At 36.7% G+C, this 21,322-nt stretch overlaps 1 protein-coding gene across 1 annotated transcript; it reads left to right on the top strand.

The window, feature by feature from the left end:
• Positions 1–6,763: 6,763 nt before the first annotated feature.
• Positions 6,764–20,420, top strand: LOC127440013 (gametogenetin-binding protein 2-like). Its single transcript, XM_051696381.1, has 14 exons — positions 6,764–6,857; positions 10,430–10,535; positions 10,718–10,798; positions 10,944–11,197; positions 11,486–11,584; positions 11,837–11,950; positions 12,848–13,057; positions 13,148–13,322; positions 15,149–15,340; positions 15,573–15,720; positions 16,166–16,291; positions 18,804–18,958; positions 19,295–19,498; positions 19,709–20,420. Exons 2-14 carry the CDS (start codon positions 10,443–10,445, stop codon positions 19,898–19,900), a joined length of 2,043 nt encoding a protein of 680 aa, XP_051552341.1. The 5' UTR covers positions 6,764–6,857; positions 10,430–10,442; the 3' UTR covers positions 19,901–20,420.
• Positions 20,421–21,322: the final 902 nt, after the last annotated feature.

Below are 21,322 nucleotides of genomic sequence, written 5' to 3'. Positions count from 1 at the left end.
CACCCAATATTTGTGTGTGCCATGTATTATTTTTTATTTATTACACGGCTCTCTGGAATACTCGATTCTGATTGGTCAGTGGCCATCTAGCGGTCTGATATTTCTCAGTAACAACCGCACATCCACAAATCAGACCGCTCTTCTGGGTATTGCATGCCTTCTTTACTACTGTAATTCTCGGATCATTGTGTGATCTCTACAAGTAAACTAATAAAATAATTCAACTCAAATCAATGTGTCATGTCCATTTATTTATTTATTTGGCAAGTAGTCTTGGAATAAGACGCATAATGAGCAGCCGAACGGTCATTTGCACAGAATAAACACAAACAGAACTCCGATGCCAACCAGAGGTTGATTTCAGCTGTTCAGTGATTTATTTCTTCTCACATAATTACATAATTTCAACACAAATCAAATATTTATGTCCATGCATTTATTTATTTGGTTATTAGCCGTGTAATAAGCAGGATAATATACAGTCAGCCTGTTGTTATGGCAAAATAAAACCCTTCAATACTTATCACCCTTTCTGGGTTTATTTTGCGATAACAACCGACTGATTGTGCATTATCCCTTACATAACTGTCAATAGCCCTATTCAGATGAAACTAGTTGTTCCTTATAAGGTGCATTTTATATTTTGCAGATATAGTTCATTTTAATCCCGTCCGAACATATCTGTGTTTTTCTTGCACAACCTCGATAAAAATAATGGAGCAAATTAGTGTTTCTCAGCGTCCTCTGAGCAATATAATCCCATTCTGTTCATTTATTTTGATCATCATTGAATGCTGTAACTACAGCTACATTTCTTGTTGTGCTGCCTGGTGCATCATCATTATGAATGTTTTTACTTTTACATAATTAGAGCTGTTATGACTTAAATATTGATTTGTTTCTCACCCACACCTATCATATTGCTTCAGAAGACATGGATTAAACAACTGGAATCTTATGTATTACTTTTATGCTGTGTTTTTGTGCTTTTTGGAGCTTCAACGTTTTGGTCACCATTCACTTGCATTGTATGGACCTGCAGAGCTGAGATATTCTTCTAAAAATCTTTGTTTGTGTTCTGCAGAAGAAAGAAAGTCATTCACATCTGGGATGGCATGAGTGTGAATTAATGATGAGAACATTTTCATTTTTGGGTGAACTATTCATTTAACCTGATGAAGTTTCACTGGTGAAGTTTTAGTTGTCTGTGTATCTGTCACTGGACTGAGTGTGTTATGTATCAATAGCGCACCCTGTTGAGTGTAGAGTTGAAATGATTTTATGAATCCTCAAACAAGTCTTTATTGTTGATAAGACTAACTATTCTTAAATCAACCACAGACAAGATACAATACAAACTGCCATGCGTATATCAGTAGGAAAGGAAAATGGCAAGCATAAATATGACTGGTGCACAATGTCTTTGTTATAGAAAGAATAAAGCAATAAGCCACTGGAGGCTGTGCAGTGCAGAAATTTTACCATGTTAAAGGGCTGTTGACAGGCACAACATGGAGCGTTGTTAATGTGGTAAACCTGTAACAAATTATCTCTCATTGAGTACTGTTTCTTCACAAATTGGACAAGTTTACCAGAACAAAAAGCTCTTAAACCTGAATGTAAAATTTCTGCATTAATATACTGTATATCTTCTCAAAACAATATGTTGAAAAATGAAACATAAAAATGGACATGAATGTGGATGAACATTTTTCTTACAACAGAAAAGAACACACACGCTTAGCCAAATGAGGACATACCATAGACTCTTTTTTTAGGCTAATTAGCCTATAATTAAAGTAGACAAACCCAAACCGACCCCTGAAAGATAACAGCATTTTCTTTATATAGCTCACTTTTGTGAACAAATTGGTTCTTAAATCTTTCAGATGTGCATTGTTAAAAGTTCATTCGACACAGGACAAAAATATTTATAATTAATTATAATTTTCTTTATTTATCACACATTTGCACATATACAGTGAAATTCTTCTTTTTCACATATCCCAGTTAGGCTGGGGTCAGAGTGCAGGGTCAGCCATGATACAGCACCCCTGGAGCAGATAGGGTCAAGGGCCTTGCTCAAGGGCCCAACAGTGGCATCTTGGCAGTGCTGGGGCTTGAACCCCTAACCTTCCAATCAGTAACCCAGAGCCTTAACCGCTGAGCTACCACTGCCCCACATTTAGTAGTATGATGCTAAAATACCAGTAAAACGTATCAAAGTGGGTCAGTCATAAAGCCATTACGGTTATAATAAAGAAAACTCTGTAACATTTTGTTCATGATACCTAATGCATTGACTAATGTTAACGAATAAAACATTATTGTAAAGTGTTACCGAAAACTCTTAAGAGTTTATAAGCAGCTCCACTTGCAGTAATTGGTTTATTGTTCAGCAAACACTTTAAGGCCATTTTAAAAATCCATTAGAGATGTTTAATGCCAGAGAGGTTCACCCAATGGCATAGATTTGATTTGAACATTGGGGGGGTTACAGTTTGAAGAATTTACAATGTGAGTTTAACATATTTACTCAAATACTTCACCAACAGTGCTGGGTAGATTACATGTACTTCTAAATTGTAATCAGGTACTGATTACAAATTGCACTAGTTAAATATAATCAAAATCTTTCAAATGACACTTTTTAGGGGGCCTGGGTAGCTCAGCGAGTATTGACGCTGACTACCACACCTGGAGTCACGAATTCGAATCCATGGCTTGCTGAGTGACTCCAGCCAGGTCTCCTAAGCAACCAAATTGGCCCAGTTGCTAGGGATGGTAGAGTCACATGGGGTAACCTCCTCGTGGTCGTGATTAGTGGTTCTCGCTCTCAATGGGGCACGTGGTAAGTTCTGCGTGGATCGCGGAGAGTAGCATGAGCCTCCACATGCTTTGAGTCTCCGCGGTGTCATGCACAACGAATCACATGATAAAATACACAGATTGACGGTCTCAGAAGCAGAAGCAACTGAGACTTGTCCTCCACCACCCGGATTGAGGTGAGTAACCGCGCCACCATGAGCACCTACTAAGTAGTGGGAATTGGGCTTTCCAAATTGGGAGAAAAGGGGATAAAATAATACAAAAATTACACTTATCCAAGTGTTAATCCAAATACTTTTAGATTACTTTTAGATTACCCATTGCTTTTTAAATACAAATCTAATCATTCTTTTAAACTGTAAAAAAATACCATTTAACACTCCTTTCAGTTAACATTAGAAAACATAAATCGAACGGAAAACTGCTTTTTGTCAGTTGATGAGTAAAAAAAGGTGCTTAAAGCGTCATAAAAATGTATGTTACTCAAGACAGAAGACAAGAGACATGCTTGTATTTTTTATTTGAAAATAATTGTTGTTATTTAGTAAGTTAGGAATAGGGATTGGACTTTTTGTAATCCATCTTTGAAAACAATAATGAGAGAATGTCTCTAGATATGATGTATAGATGTATGATTTGTACCTCATCATAATTATTCATTAGAAGGTATGGCTTTAATCTCTGACAGGTGCTTTTTATGCCATCCTGAAGCATTTGCATGGTGCAAAAGCCCAAAGTTGCATGACCGGCACCTCTGAAATGTTGTTTTGCAACACATGTTTTTAGAGAAGAGTGTCTAGAATTACAGACAGGAAGACGAGGAAGGCTTGTTTGACGTTTTCGATGCAGGGTGCAAATACAAACAGCTCAATATTTATTTGTGCATTAATTTTGAATGTATTTGTGGATTGTATTAAGCACTTTCAATGCAGTGTGTATCGATTTAAGTAGCTATATGCACACACAGGTAAATGACACATAGAATAATTATTAAAATACTTTATACAGAACATGTTATTTAGAGAACATGGTATATGTCTCATCACTGTCATGACTGCTATGTTGCTCGGAACTGCACCCAAGACTTTCACCCATTGTTACACTTGTGTATATGGTTGAGTGACAATAAAGTGATTTGATTTGATCTGATTTGACATACATAACCTCCAATTGCTTCTTAAGATTAGTCTCAGAATTAGTCTTTTTTAATAAATAGAATTTTTGTTAGGCAAAGATTGCATTGCTCTGTTATCCTGTTACACATTAAAAAAAAGTATTGTAATCTAATTACAAGTACTTGTTTTTGTAATCTTATTATGTAATCCAGATTACATGTAATCTGTTACTGCCCAGCAGTGTTCACCAATAAGGGCGAGCAGAGTTATCACAGAAAAGCCCCTTTCACACAGAGATCCTAGTATGAATCCCGGAAAGGTCATCCCTGGATCTGTTCTGGGACTGCGAGATTTTGATCATTCACACACATCTCAGAAAAAAATCCCAAGACAAAAGTGACATGATAAATACCTCATCACTACGACACACCATTCGGCTTGCGTTCACACATTGGCTCCCCGGCACTGACCCCGGCAATATCCCGGGATCAGAGCCCAGTCTGAATGAGGTTACAGAGAGACAGTATGAGTGCAGTGTGATTAATAACTGGAATGGTGATGAAAGGAAAGAAGAGCGTGTTGACAGAGAATCAATAAGAGACCCGGAGCTGCAGAGAGTACTTCCACAATCTCTTCAAACCAAAGAAAGACCTTTTATCTCTGTTTTCAGACTGTTGTTAAGTAGAAGAGTGGAGACAGTATGAGACTGTAAAAGACTGTAGGAGTCTCGAGAGACTGTGTGAGACTGCCATCTACTGGTACAGGTAAGAGACACATGCACAAACTCTGAGCTGGTGACAGACTGAAATGTTGCAGGTTGATGCAGAGAGATTCAACCACTTATGGATCTTCATCAAAATCACTGTTGTATTTTGTTAAAGGAGATTCTGTCTCTGTTCATTTCGTTTGTGAAAAGGAATAGTTCACCCAAAAATGAAAATTCTCTCATCATTTACTCACCCTCATGCCATCCCAGATGTGTATGACTGTCTTTCTTCTGTTGAACACAAATGAAGATTTTTAGAAGAATATTTCAGCTCTGTAGGTCCATACAATGCAAGTCAACAGGATCCAAAACTTTGAAGCTCCAAAAAGCACATAAATGCAGCATGAAAGCAATCCATATGACTCCAGTGGTTTAATGCATGTCTTCAGAAGCGATATGATAGGTGTGGGTGAGCAAAAGTTCGATATTTAAGCCCTTTTTACTATAAACGCCCACTTTCACATTCTTCTTCTTTTGTCTTTGGCGATTCGCATTCACCTGAACTAAAAACACATTGTTTTTTTAAATCATGTCATATTTTTAATTAAAATGGAATCATAAAAGCAGCATGCATGATGATAATCAATCTTTTAATTAATAGTCTATCAACATTTTTATAATTATCATAAAATAATTTAAAATGCAGTTATTTCATTTTTTCAATAATTACATAGTTTCTCAGAATTCAAACTTTAACACGAGACCATAAAATCTGAGTGCATAATTATTATTAAATATTTCAGGACATTTTTGTCTCTTTCATTTAATTTTTTTAAATTTTTTTGGATCATTGTGGCTGTGTTAATGCCAACAGCATACATTTAGCCAAAGGTGTGTATTTTGGGGGGAATTTTGATATTTCAACCTCAGTTCCTATAATACATCTATAATACACTGTGTACACAAAATAGTTCCACTCAGGACCTTCAGGACAAAAATGGCCCCATTGAAACCCATTAAAATGGCAATAATTGATCCCAGTGCCATTAAAACATAAAATCATGAATTCTATGATATTATGCTTTCATTCCGGAGCCCTGGCTTGTTTGTGTGTGTGTGTGTGTAGGCAGGTTTAAGTGGTTTACCAGGACATTTTTGTGAGGGTTAGGTTTAGGGGTAGGGTTAGGGTTAGGGGATAGAATCTATAGTTCGTACAGTTTAAAAATCATTATGTCTATGGAGAGTCCTCATAATGATAGCTGCACCAACGTGTGTGTGTGTGTGTGTGTGTGTGTGTGTGTGTGTGTGTGTGTGTGTGTGTGTGTGTGTGTAAAAAACAACAGGTGGCATTATGTAAACAAACTGGCATTTAAAGGGTTACAATCCTGAAATAATCCATGAATATTTGGTAGTTATGATCAGGACTGATGTTGGTTAAAAGTCAGTGAAAGTGGAAAATAATATTAATATATAATCTTTTTATGGCAGTTTTTTGACGGGGACATTTTCGTCCTCTAAGGTCCTGAGTGTGATTTTTATTTTTTTATTTTTTTATCTGACACAGCAAAAAAAAAATAATAATGCATCAAAATCAATGTTGTTGCTAATCATTGACATATCCCAGACTGTGATAATCCGAAAAAAATCCCCTTAGCATTTAGTATATGGAAAAAAAAAAATATTATAATTGTTTTATTTTTATTTTTTTTTCATAAAAAACAACAATGGCATTATATAAACAAACTGGCATTTAAAGGGTTAAAATACTGAAAATGAATGAATATTTGGTAGTTATGATCAGGACTGATGTTGGTTAAAAAAATTAACTAATTGAAAGTGGAAAATAATATTCATATATAATGTTATTATGGCAGTTTTTGTATTTTATTATTATTTTTTATTTTATTTTTGTCCTCTAAGGACCTCTGAGTAACTTTTTTAAATTGACGCACAAGGGTTAAAATGTCACGCTCATGCCATGCCAAACTTCCCAAATACAAATTATACTTTTACCACTGCTTAATATTTTGATCGTGCATAATAAGACCCTCTCACATGTCAATCAAACTGCACCACGTGATGTCCCTGAGCCCGGAAGTACTGTCTGACGTATTAGGGGGCAAGGGTCACAGAACATTCGCTTGCCACATACGCCTCTGTCGCACTTGTTTGTTTTCGTCCCTTAATAGCAACAACTTTCGAAACAGGTGAGTACGACAGCCGCAGTGTGTTATTTTTGCATTCGTTCGCTCGTATAAATATAATATCAGATTAAGTATAACTCCACGCGGAGGATAAAGCCGGAGGGAGTCAGTCAAAGTAGATCTTGTACAGCACAGTTTTATCAAAACCAAAGAGGTTTTATGTATGAAAACACGTTTACAGCCTGAAAATACATGCAGGATGAACATGCTGCAATGATAAAAAGTTACAGTTAAAAAAATACCATACTGCAAGTCACTGACATGACTAGCATGCTATGCAGCTTCAAAAAGTTTCACATGTTAGCCGAATGCTAACTTAATTTGAGAGAAAAATTATTCTTTGTTTTTATAATATCACTTAAAATGCCACCCTCAACGTACGTTTACACTTTACATCTTTTAATGCTCCTTGAAGTTGCTCTTCAGATAGCTGTGAGCATTTCTGTGGCTAGCAGGCTAATTAGCAAATGTGTCATTGGGAGGCAAATGAGTGCAATTATTGCTGTTGTGATTGTGTAACTGTTGTCGTGGCAACCATATTTTCCAAGATAATTGTAATATAGAATTTGGAGTGTATATTTTGTTATTTTTGAGGGTTTTGGGTTAGGTTAGCCGCTAAATGTTAGCTTGTGCTGTGGATGACCTCTTCACATTTGCACAGCTGACAATAGAACACTTTCTGCGTTTGTTATTCATCTGAGTGCGTACATGTGAAAAATATAACACATGTACATGAGTATTTCATTTATACCGGGGTGTAAAGGTATGGAGTAATATATGTGCCACAATTCTGCATGCGCAAGATGAAATTTTGAGTGTACAAAAAGTTATTTTGCACGCATAGGATGATATTTTGAGCTCACAAAAATGTTCTACACACGAAGGATAACATTTTGAGCGTACAAAAAGTTATTTTGCACGCGTAGGATGATATTTTGAGCTCACAAAAATGTTCTACACACGAAGGATAACACTTTGAGCGTACAAATAGTTATTTTGCTGGCGCAGGATGATATTTTGAGCGCATAAAAATTTTCTACACGTGCAAGATGAAATTGAGTATACAAAAATTTATTTTGAAGGCGCAAGATGATATTTTGAGCGCACAAAAATGTTCTGCATGCGCAAGATGAAATTTTGAGTGCGCAAAAAGTTATTTTGCACGTGCAAGATGATATTTTGAGTAGGGATGCACCGATCCGATACCTGGATCGGTATCGGCTCCGATACTGAAGCTTTTAGATGGATCGGATATCAGTCCGACGAGCCCGATCCAAATCTAATACTTTGTGTTAGTCATGTTCGTTACTGTCAAGCTTCAAAAATGACATAAAAGAACCATAAAAACACCATTAAAGCAGTTCATATGACTCGTGCATTTTATTCAAAGCCACTTGAAGACGTGTGAAAGCTCTGTGAATCACAAAAGGCTGTGTTTAATAAGTAAATATATAGTGTTAGTGAATGGTGGTGCTCTGTTGACACAAACTCAAGCACAGGCTGGTGTTGCACTCATGGCTATTTTTAGCCTTCACAGCGGTGCGCAATATTTGAGCACTACTCAAGAACAGCATCTCAGATGTAGATGCTCAATAGTTCGGTTCACTTATAATATGCATTCAGAACGGCACCGGAGGAGCATTTTACCAGAATTTGAATAAGAAGTGGATTAAACTACTGTGAACTTGCCTACAAACAGACACATACAGGACTTCCTGGAGAGTTTAGAATGTCAAAATAAAAGCGTGAGGGTTTAAAAAGTGTACGATTTAAATATATTACTGTTGTAATTAAAATTAAGTCAATAATAATAATATTAATACAAATTTATTATTATTATTGTCATCATTAGTATTTGATTACAATTTATAATAATATTTAAGTTGAATGGGTTCCAAAAAATAACTGTGTGAATGAAAAGTGGACTGATGTCTTACAACTAAATTGAACAAAAAAGAGATCTGGATCCTTTTTTTTGGATCTGAAGTCCAGATGCAATTTGAAACATTTTTGATAAAAAAAAAAAAAAAAGGCAAAAATAAAACATTGGTTTCTTTTCTACTGAAGACTTAAAGACTGGAATTACTGTTAATTTTGCTGCTACAATATCCAGTATACTGGTTAATAATAAAGTGTTTCTTAATAAGCTATACATTTATATTGAAATAATGTGTAGTTAGAGGTTTGTGTTTCTTTACATATTAAAGAGTACTTTGCTCAGAATTGTTACATTTTGCTTTCTCCTCCTATCCACTCTGCGTGCAAAATAACTTTTTGCATGCTCAAAATATCATCGTGCGCACGCAGACATTTTTTTGTGCGCGCAGAATTGTGGCACAAGTATAACTCCATATAAAGGTGAATATAGTGTGTGTTGAAGCCTCTGTTCACAGGTCAGAGTGGATGAATAAGCTAATAATACTTCACAAAGCTACCAGAGGCTAATGGGAAACTACACAGTGTTGCACCTTTCAATATGCTTTTGTGTAATAATAGTAATTTCAAAATTAACCACTTATTTTTCCTTATTTTTATTTTTTTCTTTGACACAATTAAAACCTTTTTTACATAAATTATTGAAGAATTAACCATCGGTTGTAACACAAAGTAGCACAGACTTTTAAGAAATCCCATTTATTGCCCATATAAGTATTGCTTCTGAGTTGCTTCAGTGTGTACACTGATCGTAGAATTTTAGCATGTGGAAAATTATTTATTCATGTATTTATGTCTGGGGTATCTTGAGACACCAAACAGAAGAAGTAATGTAACATGTTTAACACATTTACAATCAGTACTCACAAGATTAGGATAAGTTGCAAAGTATCAACTGGATACTCCAATGATAAGTATGTTGTGTGAGATATGAAAAGGACCTTATATGAAACAGAACATGAGATTTAAAGGAATAGTTCACCCAAAAGTTACAATTCTCACATCATTTACTCACCCTCATGCCATTCCAGATGTGTATATGACTTTCTTTCTTCTACAGGACACAAATGGAAATTTTTAGAAGAATATCTCAGCTCTGTTGGTCCATACAATGTGTGAATGATTGAATATTAACCAAAATTTTGAAGCTCCAAAAAAGTGACTATAAACTCTCTTCCCTGCCCAGTAGGTGGCGATATGCACAAAGAATGCAAATTGCCAAAAACAAAAGAAGAAAGTGAAAGTTAAAGTGGAGATTTATCATTAAAAAGGACTTAAATATTGATCTGTTTCTCACCCACACCTATTATATTGCTTCTGAATATATGGATTAAACCACTGGAGTCGTATGGATAACTTTTATGCTGCCTTTATGTGCTTTTTGGAGATTCAAAGTTCTGGTCGCCATTCACTTGCATTGAATGGACCTACAGAGCTGAGATTTTCTTCTAAAAACCTTCATTTGTATTCTGCAGAATAAAGAAAGTCATACACATCTGGGATGGCGTGAGGATGAGAAAATGATGAGAGAATTTTCATTATTGGTTGAGTTATTCCTTTAATTTGAATTTGGAGGTGAAAGTTTGAATGCACAGCTAACTGAGATTGTCCCATATATTCATGCACAAACACACAAACAGATCAGAGGGAAACATGGCACATCTGGTAGCTGTCTGCAGGGACGGGGAAGAGGACTATCTTTTCCTTGCACGCCAGATTCCCCTTTACATCGATGACGCACTTACGGTAAGATCATGTATTTTTTTGTCATGTATGTTTCCCTCTTTAAAGCAAACCAACTGTTCTTAGAGTTGGGTTGAAATGTAGTTGTTGTGTTGGTCTATTCCCCTAAACTGCTTTTTAAACAATGATTGACTGCATGCAATTTTACCATATATTCATATTATATGTGTGTATTTATGTTGTAGATGGTGATGGAATTTCCTGACAGTATTCTGGACTTTAACAGCCATCAGATCAACAGTTCACAAATGAAGCAGTTTGTCGAGGTAAAAGAAAGTCACCTATTTTCTCTGAGCTCCCTTGTGATCACATTACTCGACAAGGTCACATTTCACCTCAAAATCAACAAAGTATTAAATGATATTTTGCAAAAAGAAAATGAAGCTGAATGTTGAATATTTTGTCCGCCAGCACCACAGTATGCTGAAGCAGCAGGACCTGAACATGGCGTTGATGGTGATGTCACGCGAGGTGTTCAGCGCTCTGTCACAGCTGGTGCCATGTGTGGGCTGCCGGCGCAGCGTGGAGCGTCTGTTCTCTCAGCTCACAGACTCTGGATACTTTGCCCTGGAGCCTCTCACTGTAGGATCTTCTGGAGTGTTGTCAGTCACACAGGCATGTCTCACAGACCCCAGGAAACTCTACACACTCTTTTATGTTCATGGGTAAGTGCTACACTGAGACTCTGAGTGCCCTGGGAAGAGCAGCCCAGCCTTTTTTTGTAAAACAAAAACAAACAAAAATATGTATAGTACTGTATATGGTTTTTATACATATTAAAGCCCACTATTCACAAACTAATCAAAGCTTTTCTGCCAAATATTCAGTTTTACTGATTAACAGTTCCAGAGTTTGCATACAGGATGACAATTTGAATATTTTTGCAACAAAACAAAAAATTGCCTGTAAAATTTAGCTGTGTAGTCAAATGCTTTTTTCTTCCCTTGTTGCAGGTCAAAGTTGAACAACATAATTGATGCCATCCCAAAGAGTAAAAAGAACAAGCGCTGCCAGCTTCACTCGTTAGACACGCATAAACCCAAGCCATTAGGGTGAGTCACCGATTTCTCACATATGTGCGATGGTCCTGTGGAGTGTGATAAAGTAGATAATTATTCTATAAAATGGAACAAATGCAGATATCACACGTGGACAGAAATCAGTTGGTCTCCCTCAAATGACAATATACATTCCCCCAGCTGTTGAGTCGACTATTGAGAATTTCGAAATGTTAAGCCATGGTTTTTGTTGTCAGTTTGTATTGTGTATTACGTTGGTGGTTTACCATGGTGACTGTTCCATAGGGGCAGCTGGATGGACGTGTGGGAGCTGATGTCACAGGAGTGTCGTGATGAGGTAGTCTTGATTGACAGCTCTTCTCTACTAGAAACTCTGGAGACGTACCTGCGAAAACACAGGTAACAGATGGTGATTGACCAGGTGACCTCATCTGGATTACAGTAGACTCAGTTTTCTCATTTTTAGCTTGTTGATTTTTAGAACAGATGTCAAGAGTAGATTCTCACTCTATATAACTAGTGCATTAGATGGTTTCTAGATACAGAGCTTTGTTTTTGACACAAATAAAAAAAGAGAGAAATTAGGGCTTTTGCTATAACATTCTAGAACAGATTTATTCCAACTTCATGATGATGGCATGTTTGTGTCAATCAAAACAGGGCTGCATGATTTGGTCAAAAAGTCATATTAGCTTTATTTTGATACAGATTGCAATTGTGATTCAGAGTGAAATGATGAATAGAATATTGCTGCTTGGGTATCAGTGCTAAAAGATCAAAGGCATAAAATCGCATCAAAACAGCAACTCATGTTCAGTAGGTTGTGTGAAAACTTCAAACTGGAGAGCAAAACCTTCAAATGAATGTGCTTGCAGTATGTGTTAAAGTATGTATATTTTTATTCAAGTGTATTGTAGTCTTTTGTGTAAGGCCGAATCAGTTCGGTTCAGTAACATTTATTTAATCAGGATAAAATATATTGTAAAATATATTTTACAAGAGTGACATGGCCAAGAGGCAATAAAAACACAATGACAAATAACAAAACAACAACAAAAAAATGTAAATAATAAAATAAATCAAGCAGAGGATAAAACAAAATGCATAGTCCTATTATCCAGTCAAATATCGGAACATGACAATACTATATAATTTAACATCTACTTAATTAGTGTTCTACTGTGACTAAGTTAAATATGTGCCAAGAGTCCAGTTTATTGTATTGGACACATTTGTTTTTATTCAAATGTTTGGAAGTCTAATCTTAATGCTCTCTTCCTGTGATGGGGTCGTCAGGTTCTGTACCGACTGTAAAAACAAGGTTCTGAGAGCATATAACATCCTGGTGGGAGATCTGGACTGCAGTAAAGAGAAGGGTTACTGTGCGGCTCTATACGAGGGTTTACGCTGCTGTCCGCATGAGCGGCACATTCACATCTGCTGTGAGACCGACTTCATTGCTCACTTACTTGGCCGAGCAGAACCAGAGTTCGCAGGAGGTTACGAGTGAGTTATCGTAGCTGGGCAGTGCAGAAAATGCTTCAATAAAATGCTTGTACGGCACTGCATGGGTTTCATTGTTTGGAATATTTACAGGCGTAGAGAGAGACACGCAAAGACCATAGACGTCGCACAGGAGGAGGTGTTGACGTGTCTAGGAATTCATCTGTACGAGCGACTGCACAGAATCTGGCAGAAGCTGCGGGCAGAGGAGCAGACGTGGCAAATGCTCTTCTATCTTGGCATTGACGCTCTACGAAAAAGCTTCGAGGTGATGCTGCCATCTGATGATAATGCTGCAATGTTGTGCCTTTATTAGGAAGTTATGTAGAATTCCTATCTTTTCACAAATAGGGTACAAGTTGGTGTCCCACTACTTTTTAAAAAAAATGTAAGCAATGGAGACACAAATCCCATGTTCTTTGGGGGGGAATATATATATATATATATATATATATATATATATATATATTTTAAAGATGTTAGATTAACTATTATCTCATATAAAATTAGCATAGCATCATTAGTAGCTAGTTTTAATTGCATCAAATGACTGTACTGGGAAGACGAGTACCTACTAAATAATCTAATTCCATTTTTTCAGTTTTTTTAAACAAATTTCAGTTTTGGCTGCATTTGTCATGCTGAACCATTCAACACCGAAGTTTTATCAAACGAAATTCCCAAACAAGACAAGACAAGTTCCCAAACTAGCCAGCACATACTGAGCTTGATATAGGCTTAAATCTTTTTAATTTTGTTACTTCCAACTCTGTTATCCATTCATAACCCTGTATATTTTTTCGGATTTTATCATTTTTTTTTATGTAATTAGTAGGGCTGTCGATTTAACATGTTAATTCGGTGTGATTAATTATAAACAATATTAACACGTTAAAGAAATCACGCAATTAATCATGTTCCCGGACCATTATAAGGAATATTTCTACCAACAGAGCAATTCAAGCACCTGTTTACAGCAGGGGGCAGTAATCGAAACTCCAGCTGTATCGGCAACGCAGCTGTTCAGAGAACAAACCAAACTAAGGCTTGCTTGACACTAGTGACACCACACGGTGAGGACGCATTCTTGCGTTCAAACGCAGCTGGACGGAGAGCAGTTCTGAATGCAGGAATCTAGAGACTTGTATTTCTAAGTTTTAAACTGTTTAACTTGACACAGCGACCTAACGCTGTTTATGACGCGACACAACCAAAGTGAGACGCTCCAAAAGCGTTCATCTGATGCAGGTGTACACTGACACATCCTTAGAAAAGGACTTATAATAAATCTATCTCGGACAGGTTGACGAATTCAGTTACAAATGGATTGCTGTGGACCTTAGGTCAATGATAGGCTTATGTTCAGTTATATGGAAATTAATATACTGATTTCTAAAACCACTTTTTCAATGCATTGCTCGTCTGCCTTAATAATGAAATGCATTTTAATTATCTGAATTATTCTTTTTATAATATACATTATATTTATAATTATTTAAATATAACTATATAATTATTTGATCATTATATGTTGCATTTTAATTATCTGAATTATTCTTTTTATAATATATATTATGCTTATAATTATTTAAATATAACTAATTATTTGATTATTATGTTGCATTTTTAATTATCTGAATTATTATTTTAATAATATGTTATATATGATTATTTAATTGTAATTATTTGATCATATGTTGAATTATTGTTATTTGAGGGACTTTTTCAGCAAATATTTCTTATGCAATTAATTCGATTAATCGCCATATCATGTAATTAATTCAATTTAATCGATTGACAGCCGTTTTAATTAGGTAATTAAGTCTCACGGATTTTTAAACTGTATTCAGACACGTCCCATTTTGGTAATAGGGTTAGAAAAAAAATCAATTTCCATATAAAATAAATGTAAAATAATACAGCATATGTAATGTATATTTTCAGCCTGGAGTTCAGCACAGATATTTAAAAAATGACACTTGTTTTAAAAGTATCTGCCCTGTTTTATACCCTGTTCATGGAAAGTGGCAGATATTGAAATGTTAATTGTATGGGACACTTCACAAATGGTAAACAGTGTGTGCATGTATGCAGATGGCGGTGGAAAGGGTGCAGGGCATCAGCAGGTTGGAGCAGCTCTGCGAGGAACTGTCTGAAGAGGAGAGAGCAAAAGAACTCAAACAGGAGAAAAAGAGGCAAAAACGCAAGAACAGACGTAAAAACAAGTGTGGCTTTGATATGACCGAACAAGAAACGGAGGGGGAGAAGAACAAAAGTCTTGATGAGGTAACGACTCCTTTAATGCATCTCTGGCACTGTTCCTCTTCTTTATTATCTTCTCTAAAATCACTGCACTAACAAAATCAGGCCAGATTCGGTTTTAGAGATTTGTTTTTTAATAAAATAAATAAATACTGGTCCAGTTTGTAACCAGTTGTTGAGAAAACACAGAAAATGTGTGTAGACATTGTGATCAGAATTTCTCATTCATTCACTCACTCTCTTTGTCTTTGCACAGGGTTCATCCGAGTCTGTTGACAGTGGTTGTAAGTCCTGTGGTAGTGGTGAGGAGTCTGGGGGGAGCATGGAGGTCATCATGACCAGAGAGAACTCCCCCTGTACCTGCCCTGCAGCTTCCATCCTGCACTCCCCCAAAACTAAGAAAGGTGAGGAGAACTTGTGGTGATAGAAAATATTTTTTTTACTAGTTCTTGCTGCCATCTAGTGCCATCTAGTGGAATCTAGTGAAACACTTTTTTGCAGAGAGCAACCAGAGCCTGAATCACAGGCTTTCAAAAACAAGATTAAAAAAAAGATTGGATGTTCTTCATAAGATTGTAAACCTGTACAATATCATTTATGAACTAATGGATTTTTTATATATATATATATATATATATATATATATATATATATATATTTTTTTTTTTTTTTTGGGGGGGTTTTCTGTAAAATGAGACCAATATTTTGCAATTAGTCCACTATATGTGTGTTTGGTGAGCTTTAACATTTTTGTGCAGAAAAAATTGCATGCAGAAAAATATGCAGCAGAGCATGCATTGCAACTAACTGTGATCTGATTGGTGTGTTTGTGTGTGTTTGTGTCTCCAGCACTGTTACCTCACAGCAATGGCAGCGACTGTGGCTACTGCTCCAGTATGGACGGCAGTGAGATGGGCTCTAGAGAGGGCTCAGATGTGGCCTGCACTGAGGGCATGTGTAACCATGATGAAACGGGTATGGAAAAAAGTGTGATGAAGACTTTTTAGTTCACATTCAGTCAGAAAGATACATTTGTGGAAGAATAGCCCTTCGAATATCTCACATGTTCAGTGTGTCATTTTGTAATTGAGAAATGGTGTAGTGTTTAGCAGAATTCCAGAATGTTTGACACAGAAAATCCAAATTTTGGCTACATGGCACTTTCAGCATCAAGCCTGGTCCATATTGCAGCTTATTTTGGCCAAGAACTGCCCATTTAGAAAGGAGGAGACCATCTGAATGACATATATATCGAAAAATGCAGTTCACTGGGGCGGTTAAATCTGAAATTAGATACAATATAACAGAACGAAGCGGTTGTGTTAGGATGTTTCATTTGCTTGCTTAGTATCTTAGACAAAACTCTGAAAATCTTTCAAAGATTTGATGTCATTAACCTGGCAAACTTGAGCAAATCAACCTCGCAAATGTTTCCATCCAAGTTGCGAAAAACCAAAATATCACAAAAAGAGTGTGCGAATAAAGCTGTTTCCATCACATGTATTCAAAAGAACAAAATCGTCACTTCTGAAGAAATTGTAGCCACTGTCTTTTAAAAAAAATCTATGTAATACAGTTTAGAACATGCAGAAAAAACACTGTAAAGAATGTCTGAGAGCGACAGCGCATCACACAGTTCTGGGAGCACTGTGTATGTGCGTTCCTCCATACTAATGACTTTACCGTGCAGATCTATAAGATATTTTGGTAACATTTTACAACAAGGATCCATTTGTTAACATCAGTAATTGCATTGGGTATCGTGAACAAACATTAAAAATATACTGTATTTTTTACAGCATTTATTAATCTTAATGTAAGTAATAAAAATACAATTGTTCGTTGTAAGTTCATGTTATTTTATAGTGCATTAGCTAATGTTAACACATACAACTTTTGATTTTAAAAATGTCTTAGTTTGTGTTGAAATTAACATTAACCAAGATTAATAAATGCTGTAGAAGTATTGTCCATGTTAACTAATGTTGTCAACTAACGCTAACGGGTGGAACCTTAATGAAAAGTGTCAGTAAACCTGCTCTTTGGCACAGTTCAATTGTGTATTCCTCTTATTTGCTTTGCAAACTCTTTGAAGGCGTTGGATTTTCAGGACACCATTATTTCAGGATGACCAGAGCAACATTTCAGATGCGATGATTGGTCCGCTGGTTAGTCCAGATATGAACGAGTTCTTCAGTCACATGACATTTTTGATGCGCATCTTGTATTCCTAATAAATTCAGTAGAAGTTTATTCGATAAATGTGTTTCCATCACAGTGTATGCGCATACAAAAATGTATCCACCTCAAACGAGTGTATTCATTTTTTATGCACATTTTGGAAATGTCATTCGCATCTTGCTGTTTATATGCGATATCCCAAAATGTGCATAAAAACATGTTGATGGAAACCCAGCTACTGACTGATGCATGTCTGCCTTTAGCAGCTTAAATCTTTTTTTATTTTATTATTATTTTTCCCAATTTGGAATGCCCAATTCCCACTACTTAGTAGGTCCTTGTGGTGGTGCTTTTACTCACCTCAATCCGGGTGGCAGAGGACAAGTGACTCGTTGTGCATGACACCGCGGAGACTCACAGCATGTGGAGGCTCATGCTACTCTCCGCGATCCACGCACAACTTACCACGCGCCCCATTGAGAGCGAGAACCACTAATCACGACCACGAGGACGTTACCTCATGTGACTCTACCCTCCTTAGCAACCGGGCCAATTTGGTTGCTTAGGAGACCTGGCTGGAGTCATGGATTCAAACTCGCGGCTCCATGGGTGGTAGTCAGCGTCAATCCTCGCTGAGCTGCCCAGGCCCCCTTAGCAGCTTAAATCTTTAAAAATATAGATACATTATTTAGTGTAAATTTATAACATTATTCTTTGTATTATACATCCTTGGTATTAATAATAATAATTTAAAAAACTAGTCCTGTGATGGGGTTTCAGAAGAAGAGGAAAGCCTTTATTATTGTCACACATTATACATTTTTCATATATCTAGTGAATTTTTTTTTTTTTTTTCACATATCCCAGCTAAGCTGGGGTCAGAGTGCAGGGTCAGCCATGATATTGTGCCCCTGAAGCAGATAGGGTCAAGGGTCTTGCTCAAGGGCCCAACAGTGGCATCTTGGCAGTGTTGGGGCTTGAACCCCCGACCTTCTGGTCAGTAACCCAGAGCCTTAACCACTGAGCCACCACTGCCCCCACTTTCAGATTCAGCTGCTGAGGCAATTACTTTAAATATGGCGTCTTTCTCTCTTCTGACTGTTGTAATGCATCTCTCTCTATTGTTTTTCTCTTTTTGGAAAGTCGTGGAAATGAAATGGTGGATTATTTCTTTTGCTTTTAGGGCAAATGGCATCACAAAAAATATTTTGTGGTCTTCATTTTTTGCAGCCTGGGAACTTGTAAACACTGTGCATTCCTCAGACATTACATAATAATAATAATTCATTAAACTCTCTGTCTCCAGGTGAATATTCATGTAGTCACCACTGTTTGGAGGAGAAAGAGGAGGATGCTGTGGACAGCTGTGTGGAGTGTTGGGCCAACTTGGAAGAAAACACAAAGGGCAAGAATAAAAAGAAGAAAAGAAAAAACAAGGGCTCACTGTGCAGGAGTGATCATGTGAGTTTACACTGTATGTACAGACTTGTCTCCGCTTTATCATAGACGTGCGCTGATGTGCTCTAAAGTTTCAGCACTGAGCCTGTATTTGCTGTGTGTAGTGTGTGAATTGGCCAGAAAATTCACTGGAGACCTATTTATAAACACAAGCTTTTGTGTCGTGTATACTTGGACAGACAGATGAAGACTGGAGTTCAATTATATAGTGTAAAACCACAAAGTGAGATTGATGTTGCAGATAGGCTGCAGCACCACTTGCATGCTGTGTGAAACAAGCAGGCCTTAAGGTGAAACTAGGGATTAGCACTAAGCTTGAAATCTCTTCCTCTCTCACAGGTATCTAACTCAGAGGAGAGCTGTGTATCTGACAGCAGTAGAGGATCTGCCAGCCACGAGTCTTCCTCCTCTTCATCTCATCTGTGCAGAAGCAAAGACACACCGTGCTGTGAATCCTCAGCTAGCAGCAGACATCATCACGGTCCACATCTCTCACCAGACACCTGTGGAGACAGCAGTACCAAGAGCCTCATTGAGTTACTGGTGAGTCCCTTTACTCATTCTTCACTCAGACAAGAAGAGGTCTTTGATCGACTAAAAGTAAATGTTGACCTCAAAGCTAATAGACTTGGACTAAAAGCCACAAAACTTTGGTTTTGATTTCATGGGATCTTTAAGTACTATTGTTTATTGAAATAATGTGCATTAGCTATTTTCTTTTTGGTCAATTTGTCTTAATTCCTTTGTAAACAGAAGGAATCCGAAGTGACCTCAGAAGACGAGAACTGTCTGACACAGGACGAGATCCAGTCGTTCGTAGAGAACAACAAATCCTTCTACCGCACGCGGGACCAGTACAGACAGCACCTGAAAGACCGCTTCACCAAATATTGCCGCTCGAACTTGTGTAGCGGAGAGTGGCTGCCCACCACCAGCGTCAACTAGACTGCACACTAACTCACTTATTTTTGTAGACCGTAAAACACTCAGTGATCACCACTGCTTTGGGGAGAGAAAAAAATAGGGAATTTGAAATGGGTAAAAGAATTTGGTGTCAGCCTTGACTCTCATGTTATGTTGGGAAAAGTTACATGTGTTTTGCATCTATAAACGTCTTTCCATTCAAGCACCTCCTCTTTCACTCTGAATCCTTCTCAACCAATCACAGCTGGCTTTGTTTTCTTTCTCTTGTGGCACATTGATTAGGGAGCAGGATAATAAATGATGATCAAGTTTGCAGGCCTTGACTGTAGGGTTAGATGTTGGTAGTCTTAATGTATTGTTTGTAAACCTTTTTTTTTTTTCATTGCAAATCATTTCTCTGACTGTGACAATAAATGTGTACAGAAATGAAATTATCTGAATAAAAAGATTTTACAGAAAGATGAAAACATCCATTTATAAAGAAATGTGGGTGTAATGTTGAGCGCAATGTTAAGAATTTACGTAATAATAAAGAATATTTATTAATATGCATCTGATTTGTATGTTTCGAGGTGTTTTTGTCTTGTGTATATGGATTTGTAAATGGGTAATTGACAAGCCATTTCAAGCAGTGACAGAAAATTTATTTGTTAAAAGCAGGGCTTTTGAAGTATGTATATATATATATACACACACTATATACACTGTATAATATACACTCCCTTATACAGACATATACGTTTTAACCTTAACTTCATGGACATCTCCTAATTAAATGCCAAAACATAGCTTGAACATAATTTTACCTCAGTTATGATATTTTTGCCCCTTATAACCTTGTTTAAATATTAGTATTAAGTTAGGCCACTAGACTGTGTGTATGGCTTGTGTGCCATATGTATAAAAAGATGCAAGCGTGATGATGAGTTATAAGTATCTGGACACTTAAAGGGATAGTTCACCCAAAAATTACAATTCTCTTTTACTCGCCCTCATGCCATCCTAGATGTGTAAGACTGTCTTTTTTTTTTTTTTCTGCTGAACATAAACATTTTAAGAAGAATATTTTAGCTCTGTAGGTCCATACAATGCAAGTGAATGGTGGCCAGAACTTTGAAGCTCAAAATAGCACATAAAGGCAGCATAAAAGTTTCTATATGACTCCAGCGGTTTAAACTATATCTTCAGAAGTGATGTGTTAAGTGTGAGTGAGAAATATAAATATTTAAGTCCTTTTTTACTATAAATTCTCCTCCCTGCCCAGTAGGTGGTGATATGCACGAAGAATACAAATTGTCAAAAACAAAAGAAGAAGAATGTGAATGTAAAAGTGGACATTTATAGTAAAAAAAGGACTTAAATATTTATCATATTGCTTCTTTGACATGGACTTAACCACTGGAGTCCTATGGATTACTTTTATGCTGACTTTAATTTTGTCAC

Source organism: Myxocyprinus asiaticus, chromosome 4 (assembly GCF_019703515.2).
Source record: "Myxocyprinus asiaticus isolate MX2 ecotype Aquarium Trade chromosome 4, UBuf_Myxa_2, whole genome shotgun sequence".
In the NCBI taxonomy this organism is placed as follows: Eukaryota; Metazoa; Chordata; class Actinopteri; order Cypriniformes; family Catostomidae; genus Myxocyprinus; species Myxocyprinus asiaticus.
The sequence above is the reverse complement of the archived record's forward strand: the minus strand, read 5'-3'. Positions and strand labels throughout refer to the sequence as shown.